This window comes from Carassius auratus, chromosome 42 (assembly GCF_003368295.1).
Source record: "Carassius auratus strain Wakin chromosome 42, ASM336829v1, whole genome shotgun sequence".
In the NCBI taxonomy this organism is placed as follows: domain Eukaryota; kingdom Metazoa; phylum Chordata; class Actinopteri; order Cypriniformes; family Cyprinidae; genus Carassius; species Carassius auratus.
Genome location: NC_039284.1, coordinates 10,028,366 through 10,046,744, shown reverse-complemented (window position 1 = coordinate 10,046,744; position 18,379 = coordinate 10,028,366). Strand labels below are relative to the sequence as shown.

Here is an 18,379-nt window from a genome sequence, read left to right as displayed (position 1 = left end):
CCTTGCTGTCTATAAGACACTTATTTCAAAAACATTTGATAAAATCTTACTGACCCCAAAATTTTGAATGATATGGTTGGTTTTGTTTATGATTGTTTTGTTTAAAATGTGTTACACAGTACAACGTCTTTCCTGCTTCTGTGAAACGTGGAAGCTTAGATTTAGCCTCACCCGCCCACAAACAACACAGTCATAATCCTCTTTACTCCAGTTTAAGTACAACATCTCTAAATCAGTGAGTGAAAACAAACACAAATACCCTAAATCAATAATAGCCCTTTGCCAACTCTAAATATCGATTCTCACCAACTTGTTCCTATTTTAAGACAACTCTAAAGCATTAAAGTCGTTTTTTTCTAGCTTATTTTTTTTCCAGTAGTGTTTCCTACAGCATCAGAGTGGAGTCAGCTGGAGGGGGAGGGTTTATGTTTTGAGAGAGGCTCCGCCCCTCGTACGCCGATTGGTCCGTTCTTCACTGTCAGATCAGGACTCGCAGACAAGCTCAGCGGAGTGTCCTCGACATCACACAAACACTCGCACACATTCCTCCTCTCAGAGCTCGAGCCCTGAACTGGCATATTTATCTTTTGGAGGTCTCACACAGGAAAACAGCACAGAGAGAAAAAGTGCAAGAAGACCTACATTTTAGAACTTCAGAACTTTTCTTTTTTTTGGAATTCTATTCATAGAGAGCGTCTGAGTTAGCGTGACTTGGTGAATGGGTTGTCATGGTGAATGACACTGGCAGGCTGACCCTTGAAGAAGACTGGATGTTGAATGGACAGAGAGCTGCAGTGGACAGCCAGTGAAAGAAACGGAGTTTTCGGAGAAAGGGAAGAAGGGTGGAAGAGAATGGAGGACGGCTTCTCCTGCTACAGCAGTCTCTATGACACCTCCTCACTGCTGCAGTTCTGCAACGGTAAACTCATCATGTTTTCTGTCTTTAGTCTAAGAGCTTGTCCTTCTTATGATCCACATCTCCTCCTGTACAGGTAAACATGTTGCCTCAGCTGGACGGTGGCACCTCAGGTGCTACACTTAACCTCTATGACCTTTTTGAGTCCCTTAACTTTGACAAAGTTTTTAATTCCTCTTGGCTGGGATGGATCAGTTTGAAACGAATGATAGTAATTGACAGTTTTCTTACAGGCTTCTCGCTGATATTCTCTCGAAGCAAGTATATCTAGAAGGAAATCTCTCACGTTATGTTATTCCGGTTCTTAAAGTGTTTAGGTACCTGACGCATATTTGTCATTCCTGAGACTGAAGGTGTTTGGTGCTGTTTTCAGACTGACGTGTTCAATGCAGGGAAAAATCTCTTACACCTTTATTACATCAGACCGTTTTTTTCACAGAAAATGAAACTCAAGACCTTTCCGACAAGCTAAAGAATGAGGATGTCAGTTTTGATTTGTTGGGTTGTTGTCCTTTTTGAGGGCGTTTTTGTTGTTCTGCCATCCTGATTGCGATCTGTAGTCATGTGTGTGTATGCTGGCTGGTGCTTCAAGGCTTTTGGGTGAGGGCTGATGATAAAAGAGGAAAAGAAGAGAGGAGGATGAGGTGGTTATTAAGGGATTTCCTTGTTCCAGGATGAATAAATGTGCATGTCACTGTTCTGTCAAACACCATTAATCTCTTGCATTAAGGAACCTCATATGATGTCTGAAGATCTCCCTGCTCTTTTGTACAATGTGATGCTGTGCTTTTGCATGAGTTTCAACAGTGCATGTTTTATTGAACTGTAGTTTAACCCTTTATTAGTGAGGGTTTATTTCAATCTACACTACACTGCTTTTTGACAAGTAACACATTAAAATAATGACAACATCTTGTAGCAGAAAGACTGAAATAGTAGTCTATTCTTCTACTGTAAATCAACATTCTCTCTTTTATAATTATGTTTGTTCTAGACATGCACAGTATATTTGTATCATATTATAGTGTTATCAGTTAGAGATTTTATAATTTATCAGTGGATACAGTATGCACATATGCTGAAATTTGAAATTTAATTGCATGCTTATATTTAAAATAAATATTTTTTTATAGTGAATCATTTTATTGTGTTGTTTCCTTATAACAATAATAATAATTATTATTATTGAATATTAATTTTATAATAATAATTTTTAACAATTCTTTAATATTGTAAATCTGTATATTTTGATGCCTAAATTCACTTTCAAATGCATTTAAAGCATTTGGTTTCAGTTTTAAAGATTGGTTTCAGTTTTTAGTATTTAATTTGAATGCTGACCATTTATCTGTTATCAGCCAAAACATGAACATAACTATCAGCTTATCAGTATCGGCCAGAGTTTTAATATTGGTGTGTATCCCTAGTTTGTTCACTCATGAATCTCCTTTAAAGTTCATATTGCGATTTGAAAATACAACATTAGAGTCATATTTGTTTCTGGGTCATGTGACATGACAAGCTGTATATCTATCATGTGAGCGCTTGGGTGGCTAATGTGTTCCTCAGAGGTTTCTGACTTGTGTTTACACTGAAGTTATGATATCATTGTGCGGTGGCGACACCATAAAACACTGTGTGATCTTCTCTTTCTTCATCTTGGCAGACATGTAGCCTATACGAAGTCTTCCATTCAGCATTTAAGAGCCCTCTAATCTGCTCAAGGCCTCATTCATCAGTTACACTCCTAAACATCTTGTTTTACAAGTTCTTAAATGTAAAAAGACAATCTCTTTTCTTTTCTGCATTCACTCTGTTCGGCTGAGTGAGTATGAGAGCTGCTGTGATGGCTGGCCTGTATTCTGGCTTGTTAGGCCAGCATAGGACTGTGGGTAATTGAATGAGGATGTGCTGGAGAGCGCTGCGGTGAGGTCATCTGGCAGTACAGTGCTCAGCCAAAGCTCTGGATCTGCTATGAAGTCATTTTTTTCTTAAATGCTTCACGAGTTACTGATCAGCCAATCACACTAATTTAGGGATACTGGGTCAGCAAACTAATTTATTAGGCAGATTCTATAGGCCTTACACCTTCATTTAAAGTGTTGCCAACCTCAGATTCATCTGCTTGTAGTTTTCTTAAGAAAAGATAGACTCTTAAAGGGATAGTTCAGCCAAAAATTTATATTATAAAGGCCTGAGGTTAGATGATGAGAAAACGATGATGGTAATGTTTTGGCTGAATGAAAAGAGTCATTTAAAGGTCGATCTTAAAGGCTTAGTTCGCTCAAAAAATGAAAAGTTCATATTCTGTTCACTATGGCATTCCATAAAAGATATTTTTAAAAAATGTCTTTATTAGTCAGTGCGGGTTCTAAATTATTTTCAGTCCACTTTAGCTTTGTACCAACAAAAACTGTTGAAACATTCAAAATATCTTTGTTTGTGCTCCACAAAAGAAATAAAGTCATACAAATTTGGAACAACATGAAGGTGAATAAATAATGAATTTTTTTTTTAATTGAAGTAATCCTTTAAGACTGAACTTTAAATCATCTCATGCCCTCAGATTAAGACATTTCATCAAACAAAAAATAAAAAAATATAAAATAAAACATAAAAATGTTCATACAATAAAAGCCAGTGGAATCTAATATTGTTTTGGCCCCCTACCTTCATTGTATTGACAAACACTCGAAACATTCAAAATATCTTCTTTTGTGCTCCAGGTTTGGAAAGACATGAGGGTAAGTGACGTGAAGAGATTTCATTTTTTAGTGATTGACTGTTACATGATTGTTTTCATTCAGCCAAAATGTGACCATCATCTTTATCATTTACTGAAGAGAAAATATCCTCATGTCCTTACTCAAATTAAACATTGGCAGTGAGTTCTGGCGAAGGGAGGAATGGGTTATCTGGTGTTGTGGCATCTAAACGTCTACCAGACGTCTCAATCTTTCTGACTGCTGTTGTCTCATTCAGCTGCAGTTGCCAGGGAAGTGTTCTTGGCACTCGGCTCTCACTTCTTATTGGCTGTCCTTTGAGCCACTGATGGATGCATGTGCAACAGGATTAGGATTAGAGACCTGCTCACGTTACCGACCAAACCAGACAAGAAAACTGAAAGTGAGTGAGAATGAAAGCCATGAACAAAAGCTTCCACTTGCCTCTAAACTTGACCTCTCCACAACCTTAGCAGCAAAAGGTTAAAATTCTAACACAATTCATAAGAGCCAATTGGGAAGACATCATTTATTCGTTATCTTCTCAATGACCGTACAATGCTGTGACTTGAATTTTGAGGTAAATATTGATATACAGAATATAACTCTTCCAGGAATGCTGATTTGTTCAAAGCTAGACATCGATTTCATTTAGTATTATGGATCTTGTGCTGTTTTTTATTGAGCTGGCTCTCATAAAAAAAAAAAAAAAGCATACTGAGGGATAAATCTTGTCTACCGTTAAATGGGTGATATTGACATGGCTGTTGTTTGTCTGTTATGTGGCAGACCCCAGATGACTTGCATTGGCTCTTTATCTGGCACTCTGTCCCATTACGTTACTGATAACAATTCTGAAACCATCATCTGCACTGGCCTTCTATTTGAGAAGACCAAAGCTATTAGTGCTACATGTTCTCTCTCTCTCTCTCTTTTGTATTATCAACATTTTGTATTATCAATGTTAAAAATGCTTGTGTTGCTATTTCTGTGGAATCCATGATACATTTTTCTACAGTTATTTTGATGAATAGAAAGTTCAGAAGAAGACCAATTATTTGAAGTGAATTTTGTAACCTTGTATAAGGCCTTAGGGCCCTATCTTGCACCCAGCGCAATTGACTTTGTACACCGACACATGTGTCATTCCTATTTTGCACCCGCGCAAAGCGCGCAAAGCGCCGTCCACAGAAGCACGTCGCTAAACTAGTGAATGAACTTGCGCTCCCTGGGCAGTTCAGCGCAAAAAAGGAGGCGTGTTCCGGCGCAAACAATCCCTGGTGCTATTTTGCTGTTCCATTAAACAATTGCGCCACTGACCAGAAAAAACCTAGTCTAAAGTCAGTGGCGCGTTGCGCGTTGTTCATTATGCTATTTTAAGGGCGCATGCTTGACCATAATGTATAGCGTGCACAACGCGCATACACTTTGCTCATGTAATCTACACAGATGCAACAGTTATTTTTGCAAATCATAAATTGTTACACTAAAAAAATATTAACACATGAGAAGACGGAAATCATTGTGAAATCTTGCTTACAAATTATTCAGGCTAATAGTAGTAATTAAGGATCAGATCTGTTTGCCCGATAGTGGCAAGACATATATGTATATAAGGACATCTGACAAATTTGTTTGTCCGTCAAGAACCAGAAAAAAAAAAATCGATGAAACAATTGTGGCTATTTCCTCCCACACCTGTTTAACCGACGCTATTTTGGGTGGGTTTCTCCCATCCCCATACAACACAACTTCTCTGTCTTTCACTGCTCTTACAAGAACATCAGTCTCCTCGGCTGTGAACCGCTCCTGGCGTGCGCCTGGTAAATACGCCATAATAATAGCAATCCATAATGGAACTTGCGCACCTGCTTTTAAAGGGAATGTTGGTTGACGCTCCGATTGGTTTATTTCACCTTACGCCCAAACCACACCTATGAATAATGAAGCTACTTCAGACCAACCCATTTTAGATTTGCGCCGGGCGCAAGAGCCATTTATCCCGCAGGGAAAATAGCAACAGCGCCGAGACCCGCCCACAAAGTTACTTGCGCTTCGCGCTTTGACACTTGCGTTTCAGATCGTTAAAATAGGGCCCTTAATGTCTCTTTTGATTGATCTAATGCTCATGTTTTTTGCTAATGCTTTTCATAATGGTTACTTGTAAATTGTGATGATCTCACCACAAAATGTGGCTATTTTAAATTTTTATATCACATGCTTCCACAATTTCCAGAATAACAGATTAACACTCATGAAACTTTATTGTGATTTACCAAAAGGTGTTTTTCCTGGACATACTGCATTTTGCCTTTTAGTCACAAGCAGTGCAGCGTTCAAGGTGTCAGTGACATATCTGAAGCACAGGTTCTGCTGAAGGCATAGTATTGTGCTATTTTAGTACATTATGGAGGTTTTTGGAATATTCCACTCGCTCATTCACTCTCAAGGGCTTCCAAAACAAAGGGGCTTTTGTGGGGGTGTCAAGCAGACAGGATTATTCAAATTTTGCTTCAAAATATGCTAATGCTTTGCAATGGTAAAACATGGCGCATGTGTTGTGTGGACCAGAATAAGTCCAACCAAAAGGCTTTCTGGGATTTTATATTTGAATTCTTCAGTATTGTTTGAGCATCCTTTATCCAATGGAAATTTTTTGTACCACTGCGAAATCACAAGTGAGAGTCATGGCAAGCCTTTCCCCATGTTCTTTTGTTCAGAACAGATTATGCATGGAGGCAGAAGCATGTAAATATCGGGTAAATGCTCACAACGGAGAGTTATTATAGTATTTTTATATACTATTATAGTATTTATAAGCACTTTTATTTTTTTTATATTTTCTGTTTGTTTTAGTAATTTTAGCCTATGTGTTTGTCATTTTTATCATTTTTTTATATTTCTATTTAGCTTTATTTTATTTCAGTATGTCAGCTTTTATTTTGTATTGTATTTTGCATATTTTTTCATCTAAAAACTATGTTTTATTTCAATTCAATTAAGGAAACAAACAGTATATATAGTATAGTAAATTTGATATATTATTTATTAATATTTTGAAGTAGCTTTTATTTTTATCTTTTCAGTTTTTATTTTAGTTTAAGTTTTATTATTTTATTTTTTTAAATAAATAGAAAGCTTTATTTTAATTTAGTTTTTAGAAATCTTAATACTTGTTTTTCAGTAATTTGCTAACATTTCTAGTTTTTAATTTGTCATCTAAAATATATTGTTTCAGTTAAGGAAATAGATTTAATAGTTTAGTTTAGTAAGAGTTTTAGTTAACAATAGCAACACTGACACGCTTTCTCTTTTCCATCAGCTCAGTTGTGCTGCACAGGGGCTTGACATATGATTTTCCGCATGTAACATCCAGTGTCGTTACCGCACAGCATCGGCAAACCCACCCAAAGAACAACACTTCAGTTTATTTAAACCACCAACCCACCCACTGTTCTGGGCCATTTGTTTAGTGTACACAATGCCCTGGGTTCTGAAGGAGAAGAAAGCCCAGGCTTTCACACACGCTGAAAAGAGCATTGTGTCAGGAGCAGGAAAGCAGAGCCAGCCATGAGTTAATGTTGCCCTACTTTTCTCCTGCTCTGTGAGTCAGACCCTCTGCGACTCCTTCAAAATCCTCAGTCTCCACTCCTCCTTCCCTGCCTCGTTTGCCACCAGAGCTCCCCGCCGCTTGTGCCATTTCTCAGGAGAGCATGAGTCAGCACAACCCGCAGTTTCTGCTGTACTCCAGCGTGCCTTTTCCAGGTCGGTTTTGTCTTCTCATCTCTATGGTGACTGTGCTGGACTGAGAGGGTCTGCCATAAAGGGTGGGTCCCATGAACAGACGCCCTGGCTGATTAAACATGGAGATAAGTGTTTTGTTGTTTAGAGAGTTGTGTGTGCCGTTCTTCACTGTGGTTGACCTGTGACTGAACGAGTGAGCTTTTTTCATTGATTAGTCTGTCGAAGTGGAGTTCGAGGAGCATGTGGGTGGGGTGAGTAGCATGACATGATGTGTAGCTTCACTTTTGCAGCACTGAGTCCTTTAGAGTGTTCTTTAAATTGTCTATAAGTGTGTTTTGTTGTTCTCTTGACATGCTAAAATGCACAATATTAGTTTAAAGCACTTTTGAAATGGCAATTTGTGTTTTTAAAAGAATAATTTACCCTATCTCTAATCATTTATTTTTTTGTTTACTTTACAGTTATCTCTTTAAAATTATTAAAAGGAAATTGTTTAATTAATATCATTATTTATTCATCCTTGTGTCATTCCGAACTTATATGATTATTTTATTTTTGCTTCTGTAAATCATAAATGGAGACATTTCCAAGAATGCTCCTGCTGCTCTTGAAAGTGAGTAGTGACCAAGGGATGCTAAGCTCAAAAACGACAAAAATAAAATTAAAGCAATCCATATGATTTATACACTATATTCCAAGTCTTCTGAAGCCGTAAATGTCAGAGAATTGAGGGAGAACTGACCTTTTAATAAAAAGTTACAATACAGCTCAATACTTCAGCACGCATGCAGTCAGTTGATCAAAAGTGACAGTAGACAGAACTTTAATGATACAAAAAGATTTCTATTTCATATAAATGCTGTTCTTTTGTACTTTTTATTAATGAAAGAATCCTGAAAAAATGTATCAAAGTTTAAATCATGTAACACGGAAGACGGGAGTAATGGCTGCTAAAAATTTATCTTTGACATCACAGGAATAATTAAGGTTTTAAAATGTATGCAAATAGAAAATACTTATTTTGATCCACACAATTTTTACAATATTATTATTTTACTGTGTTGTTGGTCAAATAGATGAAGCCTTGTTGAGCAGGAGGCACCCCCCTCAAAAAACACCTAACGTTTGAACAGTTTTATATATTAGAGTGTGAAAATAATCAGTTCATTCATGAAATTTAAATAGAAATAATTCATTCTTTAAAATATCTCGATCAGACTGATATTATTAATCAGCTGATATTTGGCCAAGATCTCATTTGGTCAAGATCCTACTGACAACTTTGCTTATTGACTTTTTACATTTTTATTTGTGTAAATATATAGAGTTATTTTGTGTACAACACATTTCTGCTCGTTTTGCTCATATTTCTTGAATAATGCATTTAAACCTTTATAATATTATTGCTAGCAAACAATTAAAACATTGAACAGCTAAACCACATCTCTGGCCAGCAACTCATTTGTAGGACAAAAACATTTGCCAGTTTTGATCCCATAACAACACAACAGGCTCTGTTTTCAGTAGTCTCATGAGCCCATATATCAGAGCGTGTTAGGCCTGTGCACTTTCTCCCAGAGCACAGGGATAACTGCTGATCAGGATCGGCTCAGTTTCCCTTTAATCCTCTCTTAGCCCGACCACTTCCTGTATCCTAACAGCGAGGCTTGGGGCTAGAGCTCTGTTGTCCCTAAAATACCCCTCTTGTTGTTTTCTTGCCAGTGAGCAGGGTGGTGGGGGTGGAAAACACCCTCCTCTGTGGTTCATATAAAGTTGTTTTCTCTGCCTCCCTGGCTGCCTGGAGGAGATTAACAGGGAACAACGGGCATCTCCGCATCACTTGTCACTGATTGTTGTCTCTCTGTGGGGATGGAGGCTGGTGGGATTAATGAACACACACGTAAACACACATATAGCATGTCTTACACATGCAGCATGCTAACAACTTTTTCATAGTAAGGAGTGCATGAGAGGGAAGGAGAAAGATAAGATGTACACTAATATCCCATCAAGCAGTTTGGCAAACCCTCTCCTCTATTGTCCTCATTTTATAATTCCATCGTCCTTTCATTAGTGGTGTTTGCTAAGGGACTGTTCACACCGGATATGTTCTTTGATCGTTCTTTGATCTGTCTGTCTTTTTAAATTCACAATGTGATGGAAGTAGCGACAGAAGGATAGTGTATTGTGATGTGCATCCAAGTGAATTGGATTATCAGGAAAGAAAGAAAAATATGTAGTATGAAAGTCCATTAGTTGTTGATTGAAAGGAGGAAGGTCTCATTATGAACTTGCAGTCAGATATATATATATATATATATATATATATATATATATATATATATATATATATATATATATAGTACAAAAATATAAATTATTATTATTATTTCTTTAGTAAATTGTTAATAAATCCTTCAGTTCTTGATCTTCAGTTTCACTGGAAGATCAAGTTATGACATTTGTATTTAAACAATATCAATGAAAAAAGAAACATGCATTGTTGAATAATTCACTACATTCAACAAATTTAATTTAGAAAATGGTTTGAATTTTCATTTGATGCCTTTAAATATGCATTAGAGGGTGATCTTCAACCATTGTGATGTGCCTCTATTTTTTTTTACATCTTGCGCCATGAGTAACGCTTTTTTAAAGACATTGTCTCAAGTTAAAATAAGTTTGACTTTCAATACAACTGGAGCCTGTTTTGTTTTTCTGTGCTGAGTCTAGCTGTTTCTGAATGCAAGAACCACCCAGAATGACTAAGCAACCACATAACAACATGTAAAAAACACTTATACCAGTAACTGCATAGCAACATACTCAGAACATCCTACCAACCACATAGCAACACACTAACAACATCCTAACAACTGCATAGCAACAAGTTCAAAACTTCAGAACACCATAGCAACACCATGGCAAGTGCATAACTCTAACACACTCATAATACCCTAGCAACCGCATGGCAACATAGTAACAACTGCAACTGCAACACTCTAAAAAACACTCTAGCAACCACATAGCAACACATTAAAAACACTTAAGGTGGTGATACACGGGGAAACTTTTTTAACAATGTTTCCATCAACAGGCAACCAGAGCCCACCACTGACCAAAAGTATCCAGACCCGTGTATCATCACCGTTATCTTAACAACGGTATGCTAAAAACACTCACAAAACTTTAGGAAACACTTAGCTTCTTGCTGGCAGCCACCCACAACACCCTAGATTTGTGGTGATAAGACTAAGTCACTAAACTCATCCTGCATTTACTATTCAGAAAATGTAAAAATCAAGTCAGTATTGTTAAATTGTAAAGATTAAGCCTCAATTATAAAACACAGGATTTTAAATCAGAATTGTAGAAGACATCTGCATTAATAGGTTGATTACAGCTTTACCTGAAGGTAGATTTTGCTGATGTAAGTTGGATTGAATCTCTGGCTCTCATTGGGACAGTTTGGCACTGCTCATCACCTCTTCCCTGCTTTCTCTCTTTCTCCTGCTCTTTTCATGCCAGAGGTCACAGGTGAGGTCTTTGGGATGATCTCATGCGTCTATTTTTACCTCCCAAGTCCTGTTTGCTAAAGGCCATCTTTTTTCCTTATTATATACCTGTAATGTTGCAAATAGCTTGGCATCATACTGTTCTCTTGCTTCATTCTGGGCTTTGCTGGATTTTATAACAGTGCAGCCACTTTCTTTGAATCACTTACACTGTGAGACAGAGCACCGTTTTACTATCGCCAGAGTTTCCAGATGGGTGCTCAACGAACTGACCTTGGATCTGTGAACTCAGGTCGCAAAAACAAAGTGGTTGGGAAAACAGGCGGTTGTAATCCTCTTAAAGAACAAACTCACTTTCTCTCAAAGATCCTCCCTGTGTCTCTCAGCATGAACTCTTTATGTAAGAGGCCAGTCTCAGTGGCCAGATTGCTGATGAGAATCGTTTGTGAAAAGCTCTAGGAGGATTCACTTTGAGGAATTTTCACTAGAAGGATGCATTTTGTTAATAGCACTGTCACAAAAACTGGTGAGCTGCCCCACATGGCAAATATATATATATATATATATATATTAATATTTCAACATATTTCCAAAAACACAATATGCAGTGTTGTTTATATTTTATTTGTCATATTTTGCATTAGCAAATCTTGGAAGACAAAAAAGTCCACTGTCAATAGTGTAATAATGCATGAATCAATACTAAAATAGTCACTTTCAAACTGCAGCATCATGTTGGTGAACACAGTGAATTTGTGTGACCAACTTGAACCCGTTGTGAAATCAGCATGGTAAAATCTTTCTACCTCCATGTGAAATTCCAGATCGTTAAGATTCCTATGGAAATGAAGAAAAAAAATTGCGTAACAACAGAAAATGTACCCGCACCTTTAGAAATGTGCAATGTAATTGGCATTGTACAGCAGCTCTATTAAGCCAGATATGGGATAGTTTAAATTTGCCTTCATCTTATGGGTAGACAAGCCTCCAAAGTGAAGGAACATGATCACATTCACTGTTAGCGTAATGATAATCCTTAGAAACCTTAGCACCCTGCTCCTGTTGAGACTCATCTATGGGGCAGATACAGGGTTTGAGTGAATCAGCTAGTAGGTTCAGACTCAGAGAGAGACCAGGGATGCATTATTAATCAGCCTCAGTGCTTTGAGGGAGATATTAAAGAGAGTCCGTTTTGCTTTGATAATCCATCCACTGACACTTTCTACCCTGCCCTGCCTTTATGTAGTTTATATCATTATTCAAGGATTTAAAGCATTATTATTAGTATTTTTTTATACATTTTTTATACTAATATATTGATGAGTACCATTACAGTTAGTAGACTAAATTGTAAATGTATATTTTTAAGTTGTAATTTAGTTTTTATTTTAGGAACTATTATTATTTTTAATCAAAGTGTTGTTAACATTAATGAAAACATTTTTTGAACTGTTAAATGTATGTTTTTTTTTCATTTGCTTAATTTCTAATTTAATAATTTAATACATCTGTTTTGTTTAATTTCATGAAGACCAATAAATAGCTGGTGAGATGAAACTTAAACATTATTTTTAGTAAGCATTAAACATATTTTTTGATAATTCACCTGATATATGTTTATATTTATTAAGTACTCAATATGAAGCATTTCGAGTTTGTGTAACACTGGTTGTTTCTAAGATTTACATATCTTGCAGATAGGTTTGCACTACCAGGACTTTCTCTGAGCAGCATGGATTCAACATTGAAATTCTTTGCAGTGGTTTTAAAACAGCGAATGAATGTCTGTGCTTCGTCAGGCCAGTAGGTCAGGAATTGGACTTCAGTTTCAATCTTATTTTGTGGGCAGTCTGTCTTTTGGTGGACAAGTCTGTCTGTGTGAGATCAGTCCTGTCACTCTTTCTTGGGAGGATGGGGGAAAAAATTCAGTGTTATTAAGATGGACAGGTATTAAATTTAACTTCAATTCATGCACCAAACTGTCTAAAGCAAAATGGGATTGAGCCTCTCCTAGAGATGGTTATCTGAAACAAATAGACTCTGGTTTGTAAAACTGATCAACTGTTTTACTCTGCTGGGGTGGGGTGTAGATTTTCAGTGCACTGTTCAGTTTTTGGTTCAATCTTCTGTCTAATCACCAGATAATAGTTATGAAAGAGCTGTTCAGTGTTGGGAAGTTAACTAACAGAAGCTAGAAAAAGATTAGTTAGGATTGCGATGTGCTATCTAACAAACAGTAATTTCCTTTACTACATGAAAGCTAGAGATGGGCTGACGTCCAATTCAATCACAGTGCAACTGAACGAGATTGAATTCAGAGGGAAATGGCAGAAAGGCAGAGATAGAGAGAGACAATGGCAAGGGAAGTGCATCGTTGGTCTGAGCGGTTGATTTCTGAAACATATTAGATTAGAAGATATGGACGGCTGCCAATGCGTCTGTTTTAACATAGCGAACAGCAACAAGAATTGCAAGTTGTGTCAGTTCATGCTGCACTGATATATTCCCACGAATGTTTTTAATGTGGTTGAAGTGCCCGCTCCCTGATACTCACCTGCAGTCATGTGTAGCTGGAATCTATGTCGCTCAGGGTGCCCCACGACGGCCATTCTTCTACGTGTGGCCCACGATCACAAACTCGCCAGTATAAACAGTAGCCAGAGGTTATGACTAGTAGTCACCCTCAGTTACCCATGTACAACTTAGTTAAAGCTCAAAACAATAATCAGCGTTTATGCTAGCACTACCTGTCTAGCCCCCGACAGTTACATAACTAGGTACAACTTAAAGCTGAGACAATAACCAGCGGTTATGACCAGTAGTTTGACTAGCCCCCCATAGTTAATGCAACTGAGTACAACTTAACTAAAGTCAAGCGGTTAGTCAGAAATCTAAAATCTTACCTGATGTGCCCTATGCTCCATCTAGCCTGAGTTTTAGTATGCAATTAACCCTGGACGCAGATTTGCAGAAACATAGCCTTCACTTAATCTACTTGAGAAAATAATTTCTGAGTAAGTCAGAGTAAATCAAATGTAACAATGTATTATCAGTCAGGTAAAGATTATGCCAATTACATAGCCAATTCATAAATATCAAATCAATACAAGACATCAAATTCTCAAAGATGAATCTAAGAGTAAAAGATGCATACCAGACTTTTAGAAAAATAATGCATTGACATTTTCATGTAATAATTTTGAGCTGAGTAAGTAGAAGGAAGCATGGGTGAAGGGATTTAAAATAAAACAAATGGCCAGAAGGGAAGGAGGTCTCCTGCACCTCCACTCTGTGGGGTGTCTCGAAGATGCCTGTGCATGTTTGTATTGTCTGTTTCTCACGAGATCAAAGTATCTCAGGTTCTTTCATCCTTACAATGGAGAGCATTAGCGTTTTAGAAGGAATAGAATTAAATATGTGTTTAAGCGTGTGTTTACATGCTCTATCACATGCACTTTTGTAGAGTGCGGTTTCATTTTGTGCATTTGCCAAATGAGCGGGAAGCACTTTTAGGCTATTGAGCAAATGTAGTCATTTATTGTTCTGGTTATTAGCATTACGCCACCAGCGGCTTCAGTATGGTTGAAAACTATGTTTGTGCGTGGAGAAAAGAGAATAATCTCCCCATGGAGCTTTTGAAAAGATGAATCCGTGGGACGGCCTCAATCAATGATTAATATTTTCTATCAAAGAGGCAATTTCTATGCAAACAGCATGATTTGCGGCTCTAATTATTAGTAGTCATTTTTTATTAGGTTTTGTCTTTGTTGAAGTGCGTGCGTGCGTGTGTGTATGTAGGGATTCACAGTGTATGTTCCTTTGTTCATAATGAAAAGCCTTAGCGTAGCGTAGTCAAAACCTTCAGTGATCCAGTAACAGAAACCTTTATCAATGCTGGGATATCTGGATGGTTTTTCCCAATACCGAGGGCTGAAGTGTGCCGGTCCGTGCAGGAAAATATATATCTACGGGTTATCTGAATATCTTGACCGAGTGAAATAGTGTTGCATTAAGAGGCTTATCTTCAAGAGGCGATTAATCACCACTGAACATTTAAAGATTATGATCGTTTTTGCAGGGCAAGCAAATTAATTTTAAGTGGAATGGCTGGAGGCCATTAAATGTGCTGAGCTGATGTGTGTGTGTGTGTGTGTGTGTGTGTATAATCATACAGCTCAGCTGAGGTATGGAAACATTGAGTGATTGAATGTTTGCAGTGGAAGGTACTTATCTAAATTTCACTTTCAAAACTATCCATTTTTTATTTTGCCTGAAGCTTCCCATCTGCCAATTATTCAAGCTGATGGGACTCATAGTTGGCGTTATTCTAATTCAGGTCACACTCGCTATGAATTCATATTTTAAATGGTATTACTGAATGTCAGTTAACTGAGACGTATTTAGCATAAATTGTTAATCAAATGCTGGTAACACCTTTTCAGTAGGTTTCAATTTGTTATCATTAGTTAATGTATTAAATATTAGGAAACAAACAAAAAAAAATACTAATTAACACTAATATACATTAAAATTAACATTAACCTAGATTAATAATTAAAAGTATTTAAAAGTAATTAAAAGTCATTAATAGTTCATGATACCTAATGACAAATATTAATGAAATTAACCTTATTGTAAAGTGTTCAAATATGATACCAGTCTGACCTTAAACAATATTAAAAAAGAATCTGCAATGAATAAGATCTCAACAGATGTAGAGTCATCATGCACCCAGCTAACTGAATGACTTCCTTATAAATCTTTAACAGTTTTTTTTATTATTATTGCTTTAATTACCAGCTGCTTCCTCTCAGTGTATAATTAATGAAGACGTTATTCTCAGGGAAGGGTTGAAAGCATTCGTTTCATTAATGTTTCATATCACTGATTTTACTAAGCAGTCTAATCACCTAGCAAACCGTAAACTGCTCTTTTATATGTGTGTTGGTTGTGTGTTTGAGTGCAAGAGAGGGTAACAGGGTTTCTCTGGGTCAGCAGCTGTTAGGGAAGGGTGCCGCAAAAACCATCAGCATGTTTGTATGAAACGAAGAAGGACATGTTAGGCCGTCCCTCTCTGACTCTTTCAAACGCACCCTGCTGGACGAGACTTTTGGCTTAAATTCAATGGTCACCGAATAGTCAATTTTTCGATAGTCTATTTTTTTATGGTAAAAACCAGGCAGCTGTAAAATATATTACAACATATATGCAATATTTCATTAACAGATATAATGTTAATACACCAACTGAAGTACTAAAATCTTTTTTCTGCCATAATATTCTGCTTTGTGCCTTTTTAATATATAAGCCACATGTAATCAAAGCTCATCACAAGTAGCTGTGGTTAATACTAATATATAGAAGGAGAACACAAGGTGACTTGTTCTTTTTCACATCCAAAAACATTAGTTTGACATTATTGTTGGCATAAATGTAGCATTATTTTACTGTATAATTACTTGAAATGCCACATTAGATTTATTATTTTCACAAAGTAAGCTTACTGTAAACTGTTTAACAAGTTGACTGTATACTTTTTAGTCTTTTACCATTAAAAGTATTATTATTTAGAAAAAAATGTTTTACAGGTAAATCATGAGAATTATTATAATTATTTAATTTTATTGACAGACATAGTTTTTATGGTATCTAAAATGAATTCAAGTGGTGAGTTACATTCAAAATAGAATGTAATAGTAAGTAAATATTTTCCACATTCAGACACATCTTTAATATTTTATGAACCTATATTATACATTTACTAATAATTTAGTAATGGTTCTTTAAGGCACTTATGGAGAACCCTATTTTTAACAGTGGTACTTACTAACAATTGTTATGAATTTAATGAAAAAGATACTGTTATATACTGGATAAAATTAAAGTGAAGTGAAGTGACATTCAGCCAAGTATGGTGACCCATACTCAGAATTTGTGCTCTGCATTTAACCCATCCGAAATGCACACACACAGAGCAGTGAGCACACACACACACACACACACTGTGAGCACACACCCGGAGCAGTGGGCAGCCATTTATGCTGCGGCGCCCGGGGAGCAGTTGGGGGTTCGATGCCTTGCTCAAGGGCACCTAAGTCGTGGTATTGAAGGTGGAGAGAGAACTGTACATGCACTCCCCCCACCCACAATTCCGTCCGGCCCGAGACTAGAACCCACAACCCTTCGATTGGGAGTCCAACCCTCTAACCATTAGGCCACAACTTCCCCTTAAAAATCTTGAGTTCCTTTTTTCCCCTTAAAAATCTTGAGTTCTAAGATTTTGCAGCATTATTTCAGCTTTAGTTTGCCATACTTGAGTTTTTTTTTCCGTGTGTTATAGATGACAGTGCCTCGGTGGCGAGCAGTATGGAGGTGACGGACCGGATCTCCTCTCTGGAGCAGCGGGTTCAGATGCAGGAGGATGAGATTCAGCTGCTCAAGTCGGCCCTGGCTGATGTGGTGAGGAGACTGAACATCTCAGAGGAGCAGCAGGCCATGCTCAGCAGGAAAGGACCAACCAAAGGTACCACACAGTCCCTCGGTCACCTCATTTGGTGGAAAGTCCTAGAGTTTCCAGATCACTTTATTTATATCAGCTTTGCTTTACTGCACCATGTTCAGTAATTTTTTTTATCTTTGAGCCTCACTGAAAAACAAATTTCTACAAAACCACCTGTGTGCCATTTCTTACTTTTTCATCTTCTTCCCATCCATGCTCCAGCAGCAGTTTTCTCTCCTATTGCTATTCATTTCCTTTCTTCTCTACTCTCCCATCCTCCTATTCCCTTCCCTCAACTGTTTTCTCATATTGTGATTATGTTTAGAAGCAGCAGTGAGGAGAGACTCTCCCTCCTCTAACAGCAGTTTTGGGAAGCCAGGTAGGCAGGGGGGCTCGTGTCTCACTTGTCAGGAGCTACACACTAATACAAAGAGCACAGTTTAGTCACGTCACTGGATCTGACATCACAAATGCATGGACACTGAGGACTGAGTTTTATATGAGTTATATTTCACTTAGTGATGCACTGATAAGGAAATGGTTGCTGATATGTATAATCCACGATCAGTAGGTTCCATTTTAAATGTTAATCAGATTTGGTATTTGCTTGATATACTGAGTGTTTCTTAATATGCAAAATGGATATGGTAATTTTCAACCCTATGTTTATTTACATGATGTTATTAACTTGTAGGTGTTTGAGTGACTCCGTTTGTTATTAAAAGTTCAATATCTCTTGCAGAAATCATGAGTTATGTGTCAGAAGTTCGTAGAGAGGTTAATGCTTAATCTACTGGGTTTAATTTAGAGATTATGAATGAATCTGACTTCATTTCTTATGCTTAATCTTATTCTAAATTCTTAATTAAATTCTTAATTAATTTACCCTCATGTTGTTTCAAAGCTTCAATGTCTTTCTGCTGTAGAACATTAAAGAAGGTTATTTTAAAAGGAATGTTGTTAACTAACAGATTTGATTCCC

The 18,379-nt window shown here is 37.1% G+C and overlaps 1 protein-coding gene across 8 annotated transcripts in view; it reads left to right on the top strand.

Moving 5' to 3' along the window:
• The first annotated feature begins 527 nt into the window (after positions 1-527).
• Positions 528-18,379, top strand: part of LOC113060591 (echinoderm microtubule-associated protein-like 1) — a 39,341-nt gene continuing 21,489 nt past the window's right edge. For 7 of the 8 annotated variants that reach the window (XM_026229635.1, XM_026229634.1, XM_026229633.1 and 4 more), the window contains exons 1-2: positions 528-919; positions 17,239-17,421. In XM_026229635.1, the coding sequence (XP_026085420.1) occupies positions 778-919; positions 17,239-17,421 (325 nt within the window). In that variant the 5' untranslated portion in view covers positions 528-777. Of the gene's footprint in view, positions 920-7,007; positions 7,405-17,238; positions 17,422-18,379 lie in introns of those variants that run through there. The other variant, XM_026229636.1, reaches the window with a different exon arrangement.